Below are 20,214 nucleotides of genomic sequence, written 5' to 3'. Positions count from 1 at the left end.
GAACCAGAACATTTGCCCTAAAGAATAGGATGTTGAGGATGACTTTCACTGGTCTCAAGTTAAAAACTTGAGGGATATTATCATGAGGATGGCAGCCATGAAGGTAAGGCTGGGGGTGGTGGGGCTGGGGATTGAAGCAGGTAATGGTGAGGAATTATAGGTCGTGTGTTTGCTTTGGAATAGATGACTGACTGTATTTAATTGAAGGACTTTGTTGATGATTACAAGCAAGTCTGATTTATCTGTTGAACTGTGGTATTCCCTGAAGGCAAAGAGTGGACTCAGCCGATTCGCAGTGAATTTTTTTTTTTTTTTTGCGGGATCCTAGTTCCCCGACCAAGGATTGAACCCACCCCCCTCTCAGCAGTGAAAGTGCAGAGTCTAACCACTGGACCCCCAGGGAATTCCCCCACAGTGAATTTGAACTCTACGTATTTGGCTTATATTCCTAAAGGGTTCCAACAATACATGCTAATTTACTAGAGCCAGACATATTTTCCTAGATTGATAGGACACAATCTAGGAAAAAAATCTGCAGTATTTTTGCAGAAAATACTTTTATTTCTCCCAGAAACAAGGGGTCCTCTGAAGAACAAACAAAATAACAATGGGGGAATGGGAGAATTAATCTGTAATTTCCCATGTTTATTACCGTGGCTGTATTGGATTGCTTCTTTGGCTCACTCTCGCCCAGCCCAGTTAATCTGTAATCTGAACACAGAAGTTTTCAAAGAAAGGCATTTTGACATCGAGGAATAGTAGATATCTTGACCTTGTGATGCCTTGCTAGAGCTCCAGGCTGTGCCTTTGAATTTTGGAAGAAGTTTCCCAGCAGGGCTAGAAGTTCATATACTGCTATTCAAAAGTATTCTGAGAAACAGTCAAAACCTGTGACATGGAGCCCTGAGAAGGGGAAAAGGATGCAGTTCCGTCTGAGAGTTTAGAGAGTAGTTATTCTTCTGGAAGCTGCCCATAATAACAGGTGGCTAAGCATAGTTGTTCCTGGGATCTGAGTATGTGAATCGCAGGGTTTAGCTGAACTTCAGTCAAGTTATTCAAGCTCTCTAAGCCTCAGTTTCTTTATCTGTAAAATGGGAAATAATAATAATAGGGTCTATCTCATAGGATTATAGTGAGAGTTAAATGGAGTAATCCTATATGCTCAATAAATTTTGGTCATGTTTATTATTGTTATATTGATGATAATAATGATGATAATAGTAACCACCCCTACCCCCCAAATCCCTGGGGCTTAGACTGTTTTGTCCATGGACTCTCCAGAGAACCTGAGATCAAAGAAGAGATGAGGATTCTGTCCCTCACCTCGAAGCTTGAATTGGAAATTGGGCTTTGCCTATGTCTTCATTAAATAGATAACTTCTGGATCATAAGTGCAAGGCAAAAATGTCTACCCCATCACCAGCCTGTATCTCAGATCCGGGCAGATTGCCTTTGCTCCTGGGGACTGGGAGGAAAGGAGGTCCCACTTCAGCTGTTAGAGCTGAGGATGAGGTCACTGGAAGGGGAGAGCCTGGAGAAAGGATCCCGCAGGTGCCTGGCCCTCTGTCCAGAGTGAGGTCTTATTGGGTTGGAGCAGGGAGGCTCGCTTGACTAACACTAGCTGTGGAATTCCCAGCAGGTGAGGCCTCGCAGTGAGACCTAGTCAAGTTTTAGGGATTTTTCTCTGTCTGTGAATTCCCTGGTGCATCTCTCCAAAGATGGTATAGTTCCTTCCAGACCAGAGGGTGCCTGCCCTGGCCTCGCAGGGCCCCAGTCTGGGGTGGGTCTGGGAGTTCTCCAACTCTGGTGCAACAGTTGCTATTCTCTGCCACACGGGGCACCTGGGAAGAAGGGGTGAAATAGCTAAGTGGAATACAGGGAGGAATACTTCAGCTTCTCCTCCGCAGCCCCTAGAATGAAGCTGATCTTCAAGCAACATTTTCATCTTTTTCCTGGTCTATGCCGATCCCACTGTCTCCTCCCCCTCCACTGCTGAGTGCCCTGATTCTGCTCAGCTGTGCCTTCAGACTGGTGATAGACCAGCCCTGGTGCACCCTCTCCTGATGGTCTCTGTCGGTTCTTAGCCTGCTACTGGGCTCACACAGTACTTGCAACTTCACTTCATCCTGGCGATTCTAGAGCTGTTAGACAGACATGAGGCCCTGCTATTTGCAAGTCCCTTTGTCCAGAGGGGCAAGTCTGAATAGGACCCAGCCCTGATCTAAGGAGTCTTCACACCTGGTGTCAAGATCAGCTTGATCAGAGCAGCAGTCAGGATAAACTCAGGGTGCTGAGGAAGCACAGTGGGTGGGTGGGTTGCTAACACAGACTCGGGGACTAGAGACCAGAGGAGGGGACATGAGGATGAAGCTTGTGGGAGAGGCGGATAAGGCCAGGACGGAGGCTGATGAGGCGAGTGGTCTTCGGGGTGGAGGAAGAGAAGAGAAAACAGGGTTGGAATGTAGAGTGTGGGGGAGGGGAGAGAGGTCAGAGATGGAACCGGAAATGACATTGGGGTCTTGGGAGCAAACAGGATAAATGCTCTAACTCCTGGGACTATGAGAGTCTGAAAAGTTACTTGGGAAAGACCACTCCAGTTAGAATGTGGAGTGTGGGACTGAGGGAACACAACCAAGGCAGAAAGTCTGGTGAGGAGGTCACGGGAGCAGCTCAGGCAAGAGATGACGTGGCCTGGGTACCAGGCAGTGATATAGATGTGGGTACAGGGCAGATCGTTATGCCAGGGATTGCAGGTGGGGTGAGGGCGTGAAGACTTGGTGGCCAAGAGGGGGGCTGGGTGTGAACGGTGATGTACACCATTCCCTTCAAGCTTTTTTTTTTTTTTTGCATTTCTATTCTCAGAGCCCACCAGGTAAGCTTACAATATAAAGACAATAGGAAACAGAAGAGGCGGAAGGACAGGTGAAGACTAGGCAAGCAGAGGGTTGTGGCTTTGCTAGAAAGGGGGCCTTGGTTCAAGGCGTCGAGGACCACCACTTCGGAGAGCATGCACTCCCAGGTGTGCCCATTAGCCGTGTCATGAGTTAACTGAACGCTCCTGAATCACGCAGGTACCTGGACCCGTCCCTCGACTCCAGGCTGATGGACTGCAGAGCAGCTGTAGATTTGATCTACATGCAGGTGAGGCGAACCAAGAGCTAACAGAACACCAGATACTATAGGCCTTTTGAGTTTGAAACCATTACAGAACACGTGTGGCAGTTCAGAATTCTACCTCCATACCTAGAAGAGGCGAATTCATATAAACAGAAAGTAGAATAGAGGTTACACAGGGCTGGGAGGAGGGGAAGAGTTATTGTTTAATGGGTATAGAATTTTTGCTAGGGATGATGAAAAAGTTTTAGGTATAGAGAGTGGTGATGGTTACACAACACTGTCAGTGTTTTTAGTGCCGCTGAATTGTATACCTATAGATGGTTAGAATGATAAATGTTATGTATATTTTAACCACAGTAACTAAATAAATAGAATATAAATAGATAAATAGATAAATATTTTTAAAGAAGTAGAGTTTAGAGGGAGAAGAATTCTACTCCATTCTAACAATCTCTCCGAATTGGCAGCTGACGCTCCATCATCTAGGCTAATTTACATGAGCCCGGAAAGGATATCCCTGCTAATTTAAAGTCACGCATGGTCCCTAAATCTCACTTTAGCATAATCTTCTTTTTCCCTAAACCAACAAGTAGTGTACCTGCCCCCGGGGCCAGCCTCATGGGCAAGTGGCCTGTGGCGCTGCACTGCCCCCTGCCCTCCATGCTCCGACGGCCCCAGGCTTGTTGAATACTCTGCTGTCACATCTTGAAATTCTTAATTTTTTAACAAGGGACCCTGCATTTTCATTTCGTACTAGGCCCTGCAAATTATGTAGTCGGTCCTGCCTTACCCCTGCCCCTCAGTCTCCAGAAAAGTAAATTTAGAGTTTGGCCTCCTTTCCTTTCCCTACTTAACGTGGTGAAGGCTCTGCTCAACCATGGTCAGCAGAGTCTGTCTCTGTGATGCCCCACTGGTTACCCCCATCTCAGCTCCCACCTGCTTCCCCAGCTCCCCGCCACTCTTCACCCTCATGAGGCAGCATCTTCGGAGGCCTGATCCTTTCCCAGGCCTGGCTTGCTAGTTCTGGGAGGGAGGTTTGGAAACTTCTTTTAAGGTGTTCCATGAGGTTATCCCTCAGTTTGTTCTCAAGCAGCAGAATGGTGGGTCGAACTCCTGGCCTGTTCAAACCCTCCCACGGTTTTCTATTCCCTCAGACTAAGCCCCACATCCTGACGTACTTGCTTTATCTTCTCCTTAGCATTTCCACCATTTCACTATATATAACATTTTTGTTTACTGTCTCTGTCCCTGCTAGAATGATTTCTCCATGAAATTGGGAATTTGTTTTGTTCACTGCTGTATCTCCAGAAACTAGAACTATTCCCAGCATGACCTTAGCATTAAGCCTCCTGGGGGGCCCCTCATAGTACTAACTGTTTTAAATGCATTGTTTCATTTAAGCTTCATAATAATTCTGTCAGGCAGTTGGTACCATCTGCATTTTTAAGAAAAAGAAAAAATAACATTTGCTGACAAAGGATTGAGTAGGCTTAGATGTGGAGGATTTAGAAAAGGGATTTAACACATTTGCAGGTGGGTTTTATGCAGTGCGGTTCTAAGCTGCTATACTCTGTGGCTTTTCATAAACTAAGGAGGTAGAATTGAAGAGAGGGGAGAAGTGTCAGGTCAGACATTACTTTTAATGAGCTTTGCAAGGGGACAAGGAAACACTGATAGAACCTCCTGCAGTACTTTGGTTGTAGCAAAAAAGTGAAAGGGTCGATTTTGATGCTTTGGTTTACGAAAGAGCATAGAAGAGGAAAAGCACACACTTCCTTAGGTGACTTCTGGTTTTGTTTTAAGCAATTACATTGCTTTTATTGGATTATTTTAAGCAAGTCTTCATTTTGGAGTGGTTTGTTATGCAGCAATAGCTAACTGATACCTAGCTGTTCATACTGTTTTCCCTTTAGTTGGATTAGGTGTGTTGTTGACATATGTGTTGAGTCTAATTGTCATTTAAACTTACTTCATAAAGTATGATTCTGCATGGAATGGGAGTTATTGCTTACACAGAGAGGAAAAGAGTGGGTGGCAGGGTTCCCTTTTATACTGGAAAAGCAAATGTTCATCTTTGAAGAAATGACCACAGTTCCATGTTTCACATTTTCTCGCAAAGCAACAACCAGGTGCTTTATGTTCCCAGAGAGAGGAAACTGCTCCATTTTATACTAAGATTAAACAAAAGGACTGCCTAGCACAGGCTGAGCAGTGCTGCTGAAGGTGAGAGAAATTGCCACATGTCTCAGAAGAAATGAAAGCAATTACTAGCTGGGAGAGACTGGCATGAGCAGTTCATGCACTGCACAGGACTGCCACATGGCACTGTGTTATAATTCAATTGGCAGTGTTTTTTCTTAGTGTCACACAAGACCATCGTATTGTAAAATCAACGGAATCATCAGTTTGACAAAATAGAGCATCATTTGTGTATATATCTCCCCCACTAGACCACCAGCTCCACACAGGGACCTTGGCTTTTTCAGCACAGGGCAGAGAACCTGGGTGTATGACTGAAGAGACACAGCAGACCCCAGCAGCCAGAATGTCACAGGACTCACAACCTTAATACACATTTCTCCTTAGGTGATTTTTTAAGAGACCAAGACCATCTAGTAAATGATTTCCATGAAACTCTTCTAAATTCTAAGAAGGCAAATCAAAATATCACTTATTAAATAGTTAATGTTCACTATGGTATTTTTTATGGCTAGGATATAGTTTTGAGCTCGTTTCATATCCCACTTTGATCCATGTATACCCAAGTTCAGTGTACTTACACCCCTGTTACATGAGCTGGAACATAATTTACCGTTTTAAATGCTTACTGAGGCTCTGTGCCATTCTTGCTGTTATGATACATTATTAGTGTCTGGTTTATTTGCCAGCACATCCTTCATTGAGAATGCATCACCTAAGTCTAATATTGTTTCTGTGGCATGGTTTCCAGGGATACAGAGTAGTGAGAATTAGGAACTGCTAGCATCATAATACGATATTTACCTGTCTTCATTAAGGAGTTGTAAACCAGAGAGATATCGATGGTGTCTCCTCCTCTTATAGCTGGGGGAAAGATGGCTTCATGGAAAGCACACTGAATTGTAGTTTCAAAAATGCATTCTATCCCTTGCTCTGTCACTGGCTTTCTCTCTCTCTGGGTGACCTTGGGCCAGTCACTTCATCCTTCTGGAACTGGAACTACAATTTCTCCCTGTGAAGCAACGAGACTGAACTGATAGTCTCTAAGTAAGTTTTCTTCCAGCTTTAAAAGACTGACATTCAAACCTTAGCTCTTTGCCTGGCAAAGTCTTCAAAAAACTGTAGTTGATGTCATAATATCTTGTGCCATTATCATTCCTTGAATTCGAGCGGAGCCCCTGAGAAATGGAAAGGGGGCCCCAGGGCAGCAGGAGGGAGGGAACCACAGTGCTGCCTCCTTTGGGAAGCCTTACTTGCCTTCTCCCTCCCTGCCCTCATGGTATTTTGTTCTGCCCTCCATTATGGTGCCCGCACCTGGTATTGTGAATACTGGTTCACATAGTATCTCCCTAGCTAGACTCTGAATGGCCAAGGGCACAGACTATGTCCTGGGTACTTAGGATATGTGAGTGAGAAGCAATCATCCTTTTAAAAAGTTAATGGAAAAAGTTCTGAGGAGTTCTGATAAATAACAGTGCCATCATAATTAACCATTAAGGAATACTCTCAATTTTTTTAAAGCAAGCGTGTCCAGTGATGTCCCACGAGCCAAGTGGACTTCCGCAAGGTGTTTCCTTCCTCCTTCTTTTTTAAAATTTGAGTGACATTAAACAAAATGGAAGATTGCATATAAAAGTATAAGTTTCTGGATTTTCTAAAAAATACTGAAGGCTCAGTCAATTCTGGGCTTACATTCAGCAGGGCCACCACTGGCCCATTTACAATTTGTGCAAATTAGAAAAAGGTGCCCCTTCGCCCAGGCAGGCCCAGCCCTGCATCAGGGCCCATGGTACGATAAGGAGAGTGTGGGCTGACCACTAGCCTCCTAATACCCCCATGGCTCAGTGCCCTTGTATGGGCCCAATCTGCTCCCACATCCCTGGCCTTGCTCTGCTCAGCCTCAAACACCCGGAGCCAAGTGGCTGATGCCTTGTTTAAAAAGGCATGCACTCTCCCTTTCTCACTACAAAAGCCTCTGCAGAGGGCACTAGCGTATGCGTGATTGAAGCTCATGAAAACCTTGACTTACGTGATCTCATGCAATTTTAAAAATTAGGTTCCACGTGAGTCTCCATCAGCCAGTCTTCGGGGAGCCATATAACTGAGTAGAGACATTTATCTAAACTTGACTCTCTCATTGCCTGCAGTGAGGTACTGTATATAATACATTTGAGTGATGACTTCTGAAGTCATAATCAGGGGCAAAGGTTTTCAAAGGTAGTAAAACAAAAACAGTTATGTTACCTCTCCTGTAGGACATGTAAATCTCTGTGTTTGAGACTCCCAGATCTTCTAATGATGAATGATGTATCTTTGGTTAGTACTTACGTACTAACCGCCATGATTGCTGTTTACCTTGTATTTTTAGCCATGTTTCTCTTTGACATCATTGCCCTGTTCTAACAGTCCTTACAGGGCTCTAAGATCAAGTAGAATTCTGGAAAGAAAAAGGTGTTTTCTTCTTCACACCCATGCTGATTCCATTCTGCTGTGGTATCTAGGTTCAGTTTTGAGAATAGTTGGCAACAAGGAGAAAACCTTGGGGTGTGTAGCTGCCTACATGGTCAGAATTCAGTGTCCTGGGCAATAGGAGGAGGGCTTGGTGGAGTGATCAGATCTGGGTTTTAATCCAACCCTTGCCACTTACTTACTGGGTTGTCTTGAAAGTCATAACCTCTCTGGACCTTGATTTTACCCATCTGTAAAATGGGGGTAAATGTTCCTACCCCACAGAACAGTTTGGAAAAAGTCAATGAGAAAACTTATGTAAAACAGGTTCTCAACAAATAGTAGTTATTCTTCTTCTCCTCTCTAAATCCATCTCCTTTCCTCTAACCTAAAGAGCAGCATCAAAAATTTATTCAGCTTTTCTTTCTCCTCTTGGAGATAAGGCATAACCTGTCCTTCAGTGATATGAGGGACATAACACATAGACTTACATTCAGACTAAGCTATAAATAAGTGCTGATAATTGGCAAAGAATTGTTTGCAATTTTGCTGTATGTAAGACATTGGACAAGATACACTGAGGTAAAGGATTCAGGCTCTTTCCTTGAGGTGTTAACAGTCTGAGGACCACTGGAAAACTCTTTTAAAGCATGATGGCAGCATAGCACAGGCTAAGTGTATGCAGCTGATGAGATGGAAAGCTGATCTCAGAGCCTGCCCTGGGGCCAGGCGGGATAAAGGGGTAAGGGAGGCTGGATGCCAGGAAAAGAAGGGAAGAGCACAGAAGAAATTGCTGAGGGCTTAAGTTGTCTTCAGGTGATTTCTGTCTTTAAGACCAGTGTCGTTCTGCTTAAATAGTCAGTGCAGATTAGGAAACAGAACTAAGCAACCCATCAGGGAGTTGGAGTTTGGGAACACTAGCTGGTGGCAGTTACCCAAAGCTAAGCAAAAAGGGCCTAACAGTGTATTCACTTTTAATTGTTTTTCAATTGTAAAATTTGTTTTCATCTTATAAAACTATGCAAATATGGAAGAGCTCAAAAACAAAAGTAAACATCATCCCAAATCTTAAATCGACCATACGTATAAACTCAACTTTTTTGATGTGTTTATTTCATATACTACATTTCGCTCATATGTACATCCATTTTCTTGACTCCTAAGTGTGGATACAAGGTCTTTTGGGTTTTGTTTTATATATATTTTTTGTTTTATAAAAACCAGGATCTACTACTATGCCCTTATTTTGTAACTTGACATTTTTTCATGTATCAATGCATCACAGACTTTCCTCATGTTGTTAAATATTCTGTATAGTTTTAAATGATAGCATAACCTATTATTTGGTTATACCTAAACTCAATCACCTATTTTTGGGCATTTCATAATAGTACCTATTTCATAGGGTGGCTGTGAGGGTTGACTTTTTTCTTTATGCGGGGGGTGGCAGGGAGGAGCGCTAAAATAATAGAAATTTATTCTCTCACAGTTCCATAGGCCAGAAGTCTGAAATCAAGGTGCTGGCAGGACCATGTTCCCTCTCAAGGTGCTAAGGGAGTTTCTGTTCCTTGCCTCTTCCATCTTCTGGTGGCTCTGAGCATTCCTTGGCTGGAATACTACTCAGCCGTAAAAAAGATGAAATCCTGTCATTTGTGACAACATGGATGGACATGTTGTATTTCACTCAGTATTTTGCTGACTGAAATAAGTCAGATGGAGAAAGAAAAATGCCATATGATTTCACTGAAATATAAATTAAATAATCAATAAATAATATGATAAAATAAATGAACAAACCAAACCAAACAAAAACAAATGCATAGATACCGAGAACAAATTAGTAGTTACCAGAGGGGGAGGGAGTGGGATTGACTTTTGTTTTAGAGCAATTAGAACATTGCCTGACACATAGTAAGCACTATACATGTGTTTGCCACTATTAATAGTTGAAAATTTTTCAGTATTACAAACAATAGTAATAATAGCCTTGTCAGTACATTTTCCCCACATCTATGTTTATCATGTCTATAGGTGGTTTTAGATTTATATGCCAAGTCACCTCCATAAAATTTTACCAGTTTAAATTGCATCAGATCTATATGAAACTTCCTGTTTCTCCAAACCCTTGCCAGCTCTGAATATGATATATATTTTTTGTCTTTGCCAATTTGAGAGGCAAACAGATTCTTTGACTACTAGTGAGGTTCAATCTATATTTGTCATTTGGAATTCCTTTTTATTAATTGCTGATGCATATCCTTTGTCCATTTTCCTATTAGGGATGTTTACATTTTCACTGTTGGTTTACGTAAATAAGATCAACTCTTTGCCACATATGATGCAGTCATTTCCCCTGGTTTGCCATGTGCTTCTTAGTTTTGTTCTTGGTGGTTTTATATACAGAAGTTTTTATATTTTTATGTAATTATACATTCATTTATATGACATTTTATCTTTGTATCTTAGAAAGGTATTTCCTATCACAAGATCAGATAAAAATACCTTTTATTTCCTTCTGGTTCTTTTATGGTTTTTACATTCGAATCTTTAACCTATCTGTGTTTATTTGATTGGGTGGTGTGGGGAAAGAGCTAGTTTTATTTTTTTTCCTAAGTGCTACCAGTTGTCCCCAAACCATTGAGAAATTGCTTCCCACGTCCAACTAATTTAAAAAGTAACCTTTATAACATGCTAAATCCTTGTATGTGTCCACTTGGGTCTGTTTTTATAGCCTTTCATACACGAGTATGTTTTTGTCAGATTAATTCATTTCTGTTAATTTTGCTCATTTTACAACTTATATTGTTTTAAGGCAATACAGGACATTGAAAAAGAATGGGCCAAACCCACAGAGGTGCAGAGGCAGAAATTAGAGGCTCTCCAGAAAGAAGACAACCAAACTAAGGTGAATGAAATATTGCACCAAGAGAAATCTCTTGGAAGGGAGTTAAAGAAACAGACTGGAATTGAGCTGTTTCTGTAATTTATAAACCCATGAAGCACTAAAAATGGGGCCTTTTTAAAAATGAGAATACTTTCATTGATTTTTCTTTTCATAAAATTAATAAAGGCTTATTGTTTAAAGATTCTAAAAAATACAGACAATATATTGTGAGTCCTTTGCCAGGTTAATTAATATAGACCTTCAACATCATTTTTAATGACACAGAGTATTCCATTTTATAGTTATGTTATCATTTAGCCAACCAATTTCCTATTATCGGAAGTCAGGTCGTTTCCAGGATTTGCTGCTATAAATCACGTTGGCAGCGAGCGCCATGAGGCCCAGGACTGAGTCTAATTTATACATACTCTGTGTGTTCCCAACACCTGGTATGGTTCCTGGCTGAAAGTCCCTGAACACAGCAGCCAACATCCTCTGTCTTTGAATACATGTTCTATTATTCTTTAGGATATATTTCTAAATGTCCATTTTTATAACTTCCATAAATATGGTACCGACTCACATTCCCCCAAGCAGTGTATACGAGTCTGACAAGTCATATTTTAACAGAAGAAATGGCCTTTGCTTCATTGTGTTGTCTTTTTTTTTTTTTATCCTTTATACTTTACCAGTGTTCACCACCAAAGCACTGATTTTGAAGAAAATGCCAACAAAATTTAGAGGACTCATTTATACTTAGGTTGATATAGAAAGTAATTCTTCAAAGTCTACCATGAGAATTTTATTGCTGAGCTGCGAAAAAATAGAAAAAGCATATACTGCCATGATTTAGTATTTCCCCCCTTAGTATTCCACCACAGCTTTGTCTGAGAAATTTTGAAATTCAATTTCTCTGTGTATTTGTAAATTTTTATAATTACAGCTTCTGTTTTGATGGACAGCATATTGCTACTACTTTGGATACAGTTACCAGTTCTAAGGACGTTTCTGCTCTATAAACTTCTTAATTTAGTAAGAATGCCGTTTTTAACCATGTTGCTTGGCTCTACCAAAATTTGTACTTGTATTTTTGCCACAAAACAAATTTTCTTTTCTTTTTTTAAAAAATGTTTTATTTATTTATTTATTTGGCTGTGTTGGGTCTTCATTGCTGTGCGTGGGCTTTCTTCTAGTTGCAGTGAGTGGGACCTGCTCTTCCTTGCGGTGTGCAGGCTTCTCATTGTGGTGGCTTCTCTTGTTGCGGAGCGCGGGCTCTGCTGTGGGCTTCATTAGTTGTGGCACGCGGGCTCTAGAGCGCAGGCTCAGTAGTTGCGGCACACGGACTTAGTTGCTCCGTGGCATGTGGGATGTGGGATCTTTCCGGACCAGGGCTCGAACCCGTGTCCCCTGCATTGGCAGGCGGATTCTTAACCATGACGCCACCAGGGAAGCCCTAAGTTTTATTTTCTATGTTGAATGTTTTACCTGATTTTTTTTTTTTTTTTTTTTTTAAAAGGTGCAACCCATTCTTTTTTTTTTAATTTTATTATTTATTTATTTATTTATTTTTGGCTGTGTTGAGTCTTCGTTTCTGTGCGAGGGCTTTCTTTAGTTGTGGCGAGTGGGGGCCACTCTTCATCGCAGTGCGTGGGCCTCTCACTATCTCGGCCTCTCTTGTTGCGGAGCACAGGCTCCAGACGCACAGGTTCAGTAGTTGTGGCTCACGGGCCTAGTTGCTCCGTGGCATGTGGGATCCTCCCAGACCAGGGCTCGAACCCGTGTCCCCTGCATTGGCAGGCAGATTCTCAACCACTGCGCCACCAGGGAAGCCCTGTTTTACCTGATTTTATCATACTATTTTGATAGTGGTCTTTTAAAAAGCTCACTTTGAGTGCATGAATTTAGTCCTCTAAATTTTCCTTGCATTTTGTTCAAAATCAGTGCTTTAGTGGTTGGCCAAATATAAAGAATAAAAAAAACCACAATGAAGCACAGGCCATTTCTTTTGTTAAAATATGTCTTGTTTGTCAGACTCATCTATACTGCTTTGGGACAGGGTATGTGTGGGGTTTTTTTTCATTTGAAAAAATATTGAACCATTATTCAAGTTAACAAATGATTTTCTCTTGAAGCATCTGAGAATACTGCTATAAAACCAGCATTATTTAAGTGTTTGTGAAGTTCTGCTAATGGAGTGAACACATTAACAACTATTGCTTAATTTTATGCACATGTACAAGAAAACTTGGAATTGAAAATGAGTGAAATTAATCTAAAGGAGCAGTCATTTGTTCTAAACCAGAGAGAGGCTATGGCCCATGGGCCACTGTTTGTGTAAATGAAGTCCACGGGCATGCAGCCACGCTCATCCATGCATGTATTGTCAAAGGCTGCCTTTGTGCTAGAGTGGAGGAGGTGAGTAGCTGCGATAGAGATCATATGCCCACACAACTGAAAATATTTACTACGTGGCTCTGCAGAAAAGTTTGCCAGGGCTTCCCCGGTGGCACAGTGGTTAAGAATCCACCTGCCAATGCTGGGGACATGGGTTCGAGCCCTGGTCGGAGAAGATCCCGCATGCCGCGGAGCAACTAAACCCTGCGCCACAACTACTGAGCCTGAGCTCTAGAGCCTGTGAGCCACAACTACTGAGCCCACGTGCCACAGCTACTGAAGCCCGGGCGCCTAGAGCCTGTGCTCCACAATAAGAGAAGCCACCGCAATGAGAAGCTGGCACCACAATGAAGAGCAGCCCCTGCTCGCCACAACTAGAGAAAGCCAGCGTGCAGCAACGAACACCCCACGCAGCCAAAAATAAATAAATAAATAAATTTATTAAAAAAAAAAGTTTGCCAAACCCTGATCTAAATGTAAATACATAACCATACCTTCAGCAGTTACACATGTTAAATTATCTTTTTCAGGCACTTTTTTTTTTTTTTAGGCCACACCATGCAGCGTGCGGGATCTTAGTTCCCAAACCAGGGACCAAACCCATGCCCCCTGTACTGGGAGCACAGAGTCTTAACCACTGGACCGCCAGGGAAGTCCCTTTAAAGTACTTCTTAAAAGAACTAATTTTCAGGAATTCCCTGGCAGTCCAGTAGGTAGGACTCTATGCTTTCACTGCCGTGGCCCATGTTCAATCCCTGGTTGGGGAACTAAGATCCTGCAAGCTGTGCGGCACAGCCAAAAACAAAAACAGAACTAATTTTCAAATAGATAATCCTTTTAGATTTCTGTCCTCTGGTTTTCACATGGTCAGTAATATCAGTGCACCTCCTTTGAATGGCAAATGCCAGCCAGCATTTTGAGCAAAGTACTTATTCATCAACAACTTTCTCGAGAAATGGAGCTTAACTTTTAATTAAACAAATACTTTCATCTCTTTTAGAGCGTTGCAGCCAAGAGTTTATTAAAAATTTTTTAAGTGTTACCAAAGAATAAACTAAATTAAATTTATTTTAATTTAAATTAATTAAAGATTTATACCATATAATAAAAAAGAACTTTTGTGGTAAAAGCCATGAAACTCTTCTAAATGCTCTGTGGCAAGATTGCTCAGCCCCGGTCCCCACCCACACAGGTAGGTAGCATCTACTTACAACCTGTCATTTCTGTTGTTGCCCACTGACCCAAAGGGACGCCCGGCAGCTTAACGCATCTCCTAAACTGAATGCATGGGCTGCAGCACAATGAGCTGGTCCGACATGTGGCCGGGAGGGACAGTAGCCTGGAATCCTCTGCCACCTAGTAGCAAGAGTCAGCTGTCCCTCACCGCATATGTCTCAGCAGGTTTCCCTTTATCAGAGAGCGCTCACGTAGTCCTTGAAAGGGAGGTGTCAGTTACCTTGCTTCAGGGAAGGATTGGGAGAGAGCCAAGTTGTCACTGGGTGGTCCTTCTGACTTAACCATGTGGTAAAGTGAGAACTACCTTCTCTGAACACACATCTCCCACCCCATCAGGCAGGACCATGGTGAAGGCTGGAAGAACAAGGTGGAGGTCGCTAAACTCATATCAGGTTATTTGAATGCAGTCATTAATAATCACTTTTTTTTTTAAAAAAGTCCTCAATAGACATTAACAAGACAGGATGCCAGGACCACAGGTGTGAAATGCAGCTGTCGTCTGTTCTTGAGTAACATCAGAAGCAGAGGGAAAATCTAAACCTTAAGCATCACTAACATTAAACATTCCCTTGGCACTTTTGGGCTGTGGAACTCTACCTAGAGAGAAGACTCACTCTTGCCCTCATTTTGTTGCCATTTCCAAAAACTCTGTCTCTGACAATTAATGCCACCAGCATATAAAACAGCCTGTAAAAATGAACTACTTTCCTGATCTCAGCTTAGTTTTTTAAAACACAGCATTTTAAATATACACTTTTTATTTTGCTGCTATAATCTGCTGAGATAGAATCCTAACTATTCATTCGATTTCCTTCTACTCTTTTCTTCCTTCTTCATTCACACATCAAATATTTTTATTTCCACTCTGTCTGAGCACTGTAACAGGAGCAGGAACACAGTGGTCAACGAGGCAGGACAGGACACACCATGAACGTGGGCAGCCTTTATTGTCAGTACAAGGGGAATTGTCTTCATTTGTATCGTCCAGAAGAAAAAGGTGCTTTCACTGTGACTCCGTTCCATGTGTTGCATTAGAATGGTAGTAGCTTCTGACATGAGATTTTCATTTGCTTCAAGCAGTCTTTTGCTTCCTCCATCCCCCACCCCCCTTTGGAGCAGTTTTTGGAGCTATCCCAAGAGGTGTGGCACTACGGATATGTGCAGCTGGATCGCTGTACCTGTGACTACCCAGAACCCGGCTGTGGCACCGTTCTTTCTGTTGGCAATAATGAGATCAGCTGCTGCATAACCCTGCCTGGTAACCAGACCCAGGATGTCATTTTCCAGATGAACAGAGTGAAGTGCTGGCAGGTCACTTTCCTTGTGAGTATCTTGGCAGCTTGCCTTACCCATGATTTAAAGCCTCCACCCATGATATTAAAATCCTAGTGTTCTTGGATGACAACAGTGGTATTGGGGAGACAGATTTGCCATTCGAATCAGTACCTTGGGTGGACTGGCATCTACGCCACGGTAAACATCACCTAGTGGTAAAAACCTGTCTATTATCTGGTACAAGTTCCCCACCCTTGCTGTAGAGACAACCATCTTCCCAACTTCCACCTTCAGGCTTCTTTACTGCTTGAAGGGTGTTTAATAACAATGAGTAGCAATAACAGCTACCATTTATTGAGCCCTCAATACATTCTCAGTACCGACAAGATCTCTGTGCTTGGAAACTGAACGCTGCCCATCAGAGCTACTTTTAAGGATCCCTGGTATCGTATCTACATTGCCATCTCCTCCCAAGAGAAACCCTTCTGATCAGACTTACTGAGTGCCTACTTTGTACCAGGTGCTGTGCTGGGCAATGCCACATCTGCTATTTAATTAAGTTCTTAAAAATAACCCAGTGAGCTAAGAGGGATTATCCCCTTTACACAGGAAATGGAGGTTAACTAGTAGAGGATGAATGCTACTAGAGCAACCATGAGACCCAGGTGCTAAATCCATGAAACCCACAGGGATCTTTTAGCTGGCTTGGTACTAGGCCTGTCTGTGGCATTTGATACAGTCAACCATGTCTTCCTTTTCAAAACTTCCCCTGCTTCCTCCCCTAATTTTGTGGGCTGCCTCTCCCTCTGACTACTCCTGAAATGCTGGTGTTTCCTGGGGTTCCATTTCTAGCATCTTTCCTCTACATATTCCCTGAAATCAATTACAGACGACTGGTTAAAAGTCCAGTATTTCCTACTGCATTCTTGACATCTTCACCAAGTGTTTCACAGACACCTCAAACTCAACCTTTCCCCAAGCCAGACTCGTCTTTTCCCTCTCATGCCCATCCTAAGGTTCTTCCTCCTGTATTCCCTATCTTGATAAAGGGAACCTCTACCACCACTCCTTAATTGCCAAACCAGCAATCTTGAAATAATCTCTGGCTTTTCTCTTACCTTACATGGTTTTTTAAAAAAAATTTTTTTTAATTGAAGTATAGTTGATTTACAATGTTTCAGGTGTACAGCAAAGTGATACAGTTTCATATATATATATATATATATGTATATATTCTTTTTCAGATTCTATTCCATTATAGGTTATTATAAGATATTGAATATAGTTCCCTGTGCTATACAGTAGGTCCTTGTTGTTTACTTTACATATAGTAGTGTGTATCTGTTAATCCCAAATTCCTAATTTATCCTCCCCCCACCTTATACATTTAATTGCTGATAGAGACCTATCTATTCTATGACCCTGCTATCCCTCAAAACTCTCCCTTTCTCTCTGCTCTCACAGCTTGGTCTCAACATTTCCTGCCTGGATGAAATCCACAGCCTCCTAACCCTTCTTTCTGTGCCACTCTTTCCCTCTGGGGGTCAGAAAAAAATATATCATATGATTTCAGGCTTTTTAAACTATGGGAACTTGTTTTGTGGCCCAAAGTTTGGTCTATCTTGAAATGTCCAATGTGCACTTGAAAAGAATGTAAATATACACTGCCACTATTGGGTAGAATAGTCTATAAATGTCAATTATGTCAAGCAGTTGATGGTGTTCAAATAGCCTCTGTCCTTACACATTTCTCTCTACTTGTTCTGTCAGTTATTGTGAGGAGTGTTAAAATCTTCAACTATAATTGTAGATTTGTCCATTTCTTTGAGATATATCAGTTTTTTCCTTCTTTCCCTGCCTTCTTTTGACTGAGTGACTATTTTATGATTCTACTCATTTGCACTGTTGTTTTTTTTTAATACCTTTTAAATTTATGGTTAAGAGATTTTAATATATATCTTTAACTTATTACAGTCTACTTTCAAATATTACACTATTTCACAAAAAGGGTAAAAACCTTACAACAGTGTACCTCTATTTGTCCCTTCTGTCCTTTGTGGTATTTGTTGCTATACTTTATTTCTACATATAAGCCTCATGCTATATTATAATTATTTTTGCTTTAAACAGTTAATTATTTTTTAGGTAAACTTTTAATTTTGACATAATTGTAGATTCACATGCAGTTGAAAGAAATGGTACAGAGATCCTGCATACACTTTATCCACTTTTCTCCAATTATTACATCTTACAAAACTATAGTACGACATCACCACCCAGGGTATTGACATTAATACAATGAAGAGTCAAGGCATTTCCGTCATCACAAGGATCTCTCATGTTGGCTTTTTATAGCTGCATCCACTTTCTCCCACCCCCGTCCCTCCTTAAACCCTTGCAACCACTAATCTATTTGACATTTTCATATTATATCATTTCAAGAATATTATATAAAACTTTTGGAGGTAATGGATATATTTATTACTTGATTGTGGTGATGATTTCATGTATATATGCATATGTCCAAACTCTTCAAATTGTGTACATTAAATATGTGCAGTTTTTTGCATATCAATTATACCTCAACTGAAAAAACAAACACACATAAAACAAGGTTATGTATTGATCGGTTGATGAAAATGTTGTGACCAGAGGTTCACAGGAACCTAAACCTATATTTCCCCTTGGGCTGTTTTTCAGTACCCACTAATTTAGTGTTTATGGTATCATTATAGAACATGACTACTGTGAATAATAAGAATTGACTGTGTTTAGGAGGTAAAAATATAAATAAAAGAAAGGAATTGATTACCTTAAAAAATAAAATAATATTACATGAGTATAATCAAACATTATGTAGCCTTTTGGGATTTTCTTTACTTAGCATAATTCTTTGGAAATTCATTCAGCTTGTTGTGTATTTCAGTAGTTTGTTTCTTTTTGTTGCTGAGCAGTATTGCATATAGGGAATGGCTAAAATTTGTTTAACTACTATCTAGTCGTTTCCAGTTTTTAGCTATTATGAATAATGCTTCTATAAATATTCATGTATAAGCTTTTGTCTGAGCACAAGTCTTCATTTTTCTAGGATAAATGCCCAGGAGTGCAATTTCTGGGTCATGTGGAAGTTGCATATTTAATTTTTTAAGAAACTGCTGAACTGTTTTCAAGGGGGCTGTGCCAGTTTACATTCCCACCAGTGATGTATGAGCAATCCAGTCTCTCTGTATCCTCCTCAGCAATTGGGTGTTTTCACTATTTTTTATTTTGTCCACCCTGATAAGTGTTTAATGGTATTTAATGATTTGATTAGATTTGCTTTTCTCTCATGGCTAATGATGTTGAACATCTTTTCATGTGCTTATTTGCCATCTGTATATCTTCTTAGGTGAAATGTCTTTTCATATCTTTCACCCATTTTCCAATTGGATTGTTTGTTTACTGTTGAGTTTTGAGAGTACTTAAATTTATTCTAGATACTAGTCCTTTGTTAGATATGCGGTTTGCAAATATTTTCTTTCACTTTGCAGTTTTTCATTTTCTTAATAGGGCCTTTTGCAGAGCAAAAGATTTTAATTTTGATGAAGTCTAATTCATCTGTTTTTTTATTGTGTTTCTGGTATCAAGTCTAAGAATTCTTTGCCAAACCCTAAATCCTGAAGGATTTTTCCCGGGGTTTTGTTTTTTTTTTTTTCCCCTAAAAGTTGTATAGTTATAGTTTATACATTTAAGTCCATGACCCATTTTGGGTTAATTTGCATAGAGGGTGTGAAATTTAGAACATGGTTCCCTTTTTTTGCCTATGGAAGTCCAATTGCTCCAGCACCACTTGTTGAAAAGGCTATCTTTTCTCAATTGAACTGCTTGTGTACCTTTGTGAAAAATCAGTTGTGCACATTTGTGTGGGTTTATTTCTGGATTCTCTGCTCTGTTCCACTGATCTTTGTGTCTATCCCTCCACCAACACCACACCATCATTCTCTTCCTTTGTAGCAGTTTTAGTGAGATGTAATTCATAAACCATGCAATACATGTGCCACACTCCAGGAGGGCAGCATTTCCTGACAGTCCTACCTAGAGAGCCACAGCGAGGAGGGAAATTTTTCCCAAGGGAATTTGAAACTCCAGTACTAGAAGAGAAAGGGATAGATGCTGTATAGCAAAAACCACAGGGGCTTTCTCCAGGCTTTTAGGATCCGGCCCTACCCTACTTCTCTAAGTCCCTTTTCTCACCACCCCCCCATGCCTCGCAGTCTGTGCTTCAGCCATACTCCAGTGTGCCAGGTTCCCTCAGGCCTCAGTGCATTTGCGCTTGTTTTTTCTTCTACCAGGAACCACTTGTCACCATCACCCTCCTCCCCCCCAAAAAAACATACAACAAACTTGGATAATTTCTACTTCTGCTCAAATAACACCCCCCCACCACCACCACCGCCCCAGCCTCCTCCAGCCTTCCTTTACATTCTAGTCTGGATTAGGTGTCCATCCTATTTACTTCCATAGACCTGTATTCATTTCCCTTATAATATTATACTTATTATATCACACTATGATGATTTGCTTTAATGGCTCCCAAATAGATTGATACTTATAGTTTCTTGAGAATAGGAATAGTCTCACTTGTTTTGATATTTTGCCCAGCACATAATAGACACTTACAT

General features: G+C 41.1%; 1 protein-coding gene across 8 annotated transcripts in view; it reads left to right on the top strand.

Annotated features, from left to right (window-relative positions):
* SNX31 (sorting nexin 31) overlaps positions 1-20,214 on the top strand; it is a 68,055-nt gene that overhangs the window by 35,123 nt on the left and 12,718 nt on the right. For 6 of the 8 annotated variants that reach the window (XM_082432755.1, XM_082432754.1, XM_082432753.1 and 3 more), the window contains 3 exons: positions 3,072-3,141; positions 10,577-10,669; positions 15,398-15,601. In XM_082432755.1, the coding sequence (XP_082288881.1) occupies positions 3,072-3,141; positions 10,577-10,669; positions 15,398-15,601 (367 nt within the window). The remainder of the gene's footprint in view (positions 1-3,071; positions 3,142-10,576; positions 10,670-15,397; positions 15,602-20,214) is intronic. The other 2 variants (XM_082432760.1, XM_082432758.1) reach the window with 2 other exon arrangements.

Source organism: Balaenoptera physalus (assembly GCF_965194825.1).
Source record: "Balaenoptera physalus genome assembly, chromosome: 17".
In the NCBI taxonomy this organism is placed as follows: Eukaryota; Metazoa; Chordata; class Mammalia; order Artiodactyla; family Balaenopteridae; genus Balaenoptera; species Balaenoptera physalus.
This window is presented reverse-complemented; position numbering and strand designations above follow the sequence as displayed.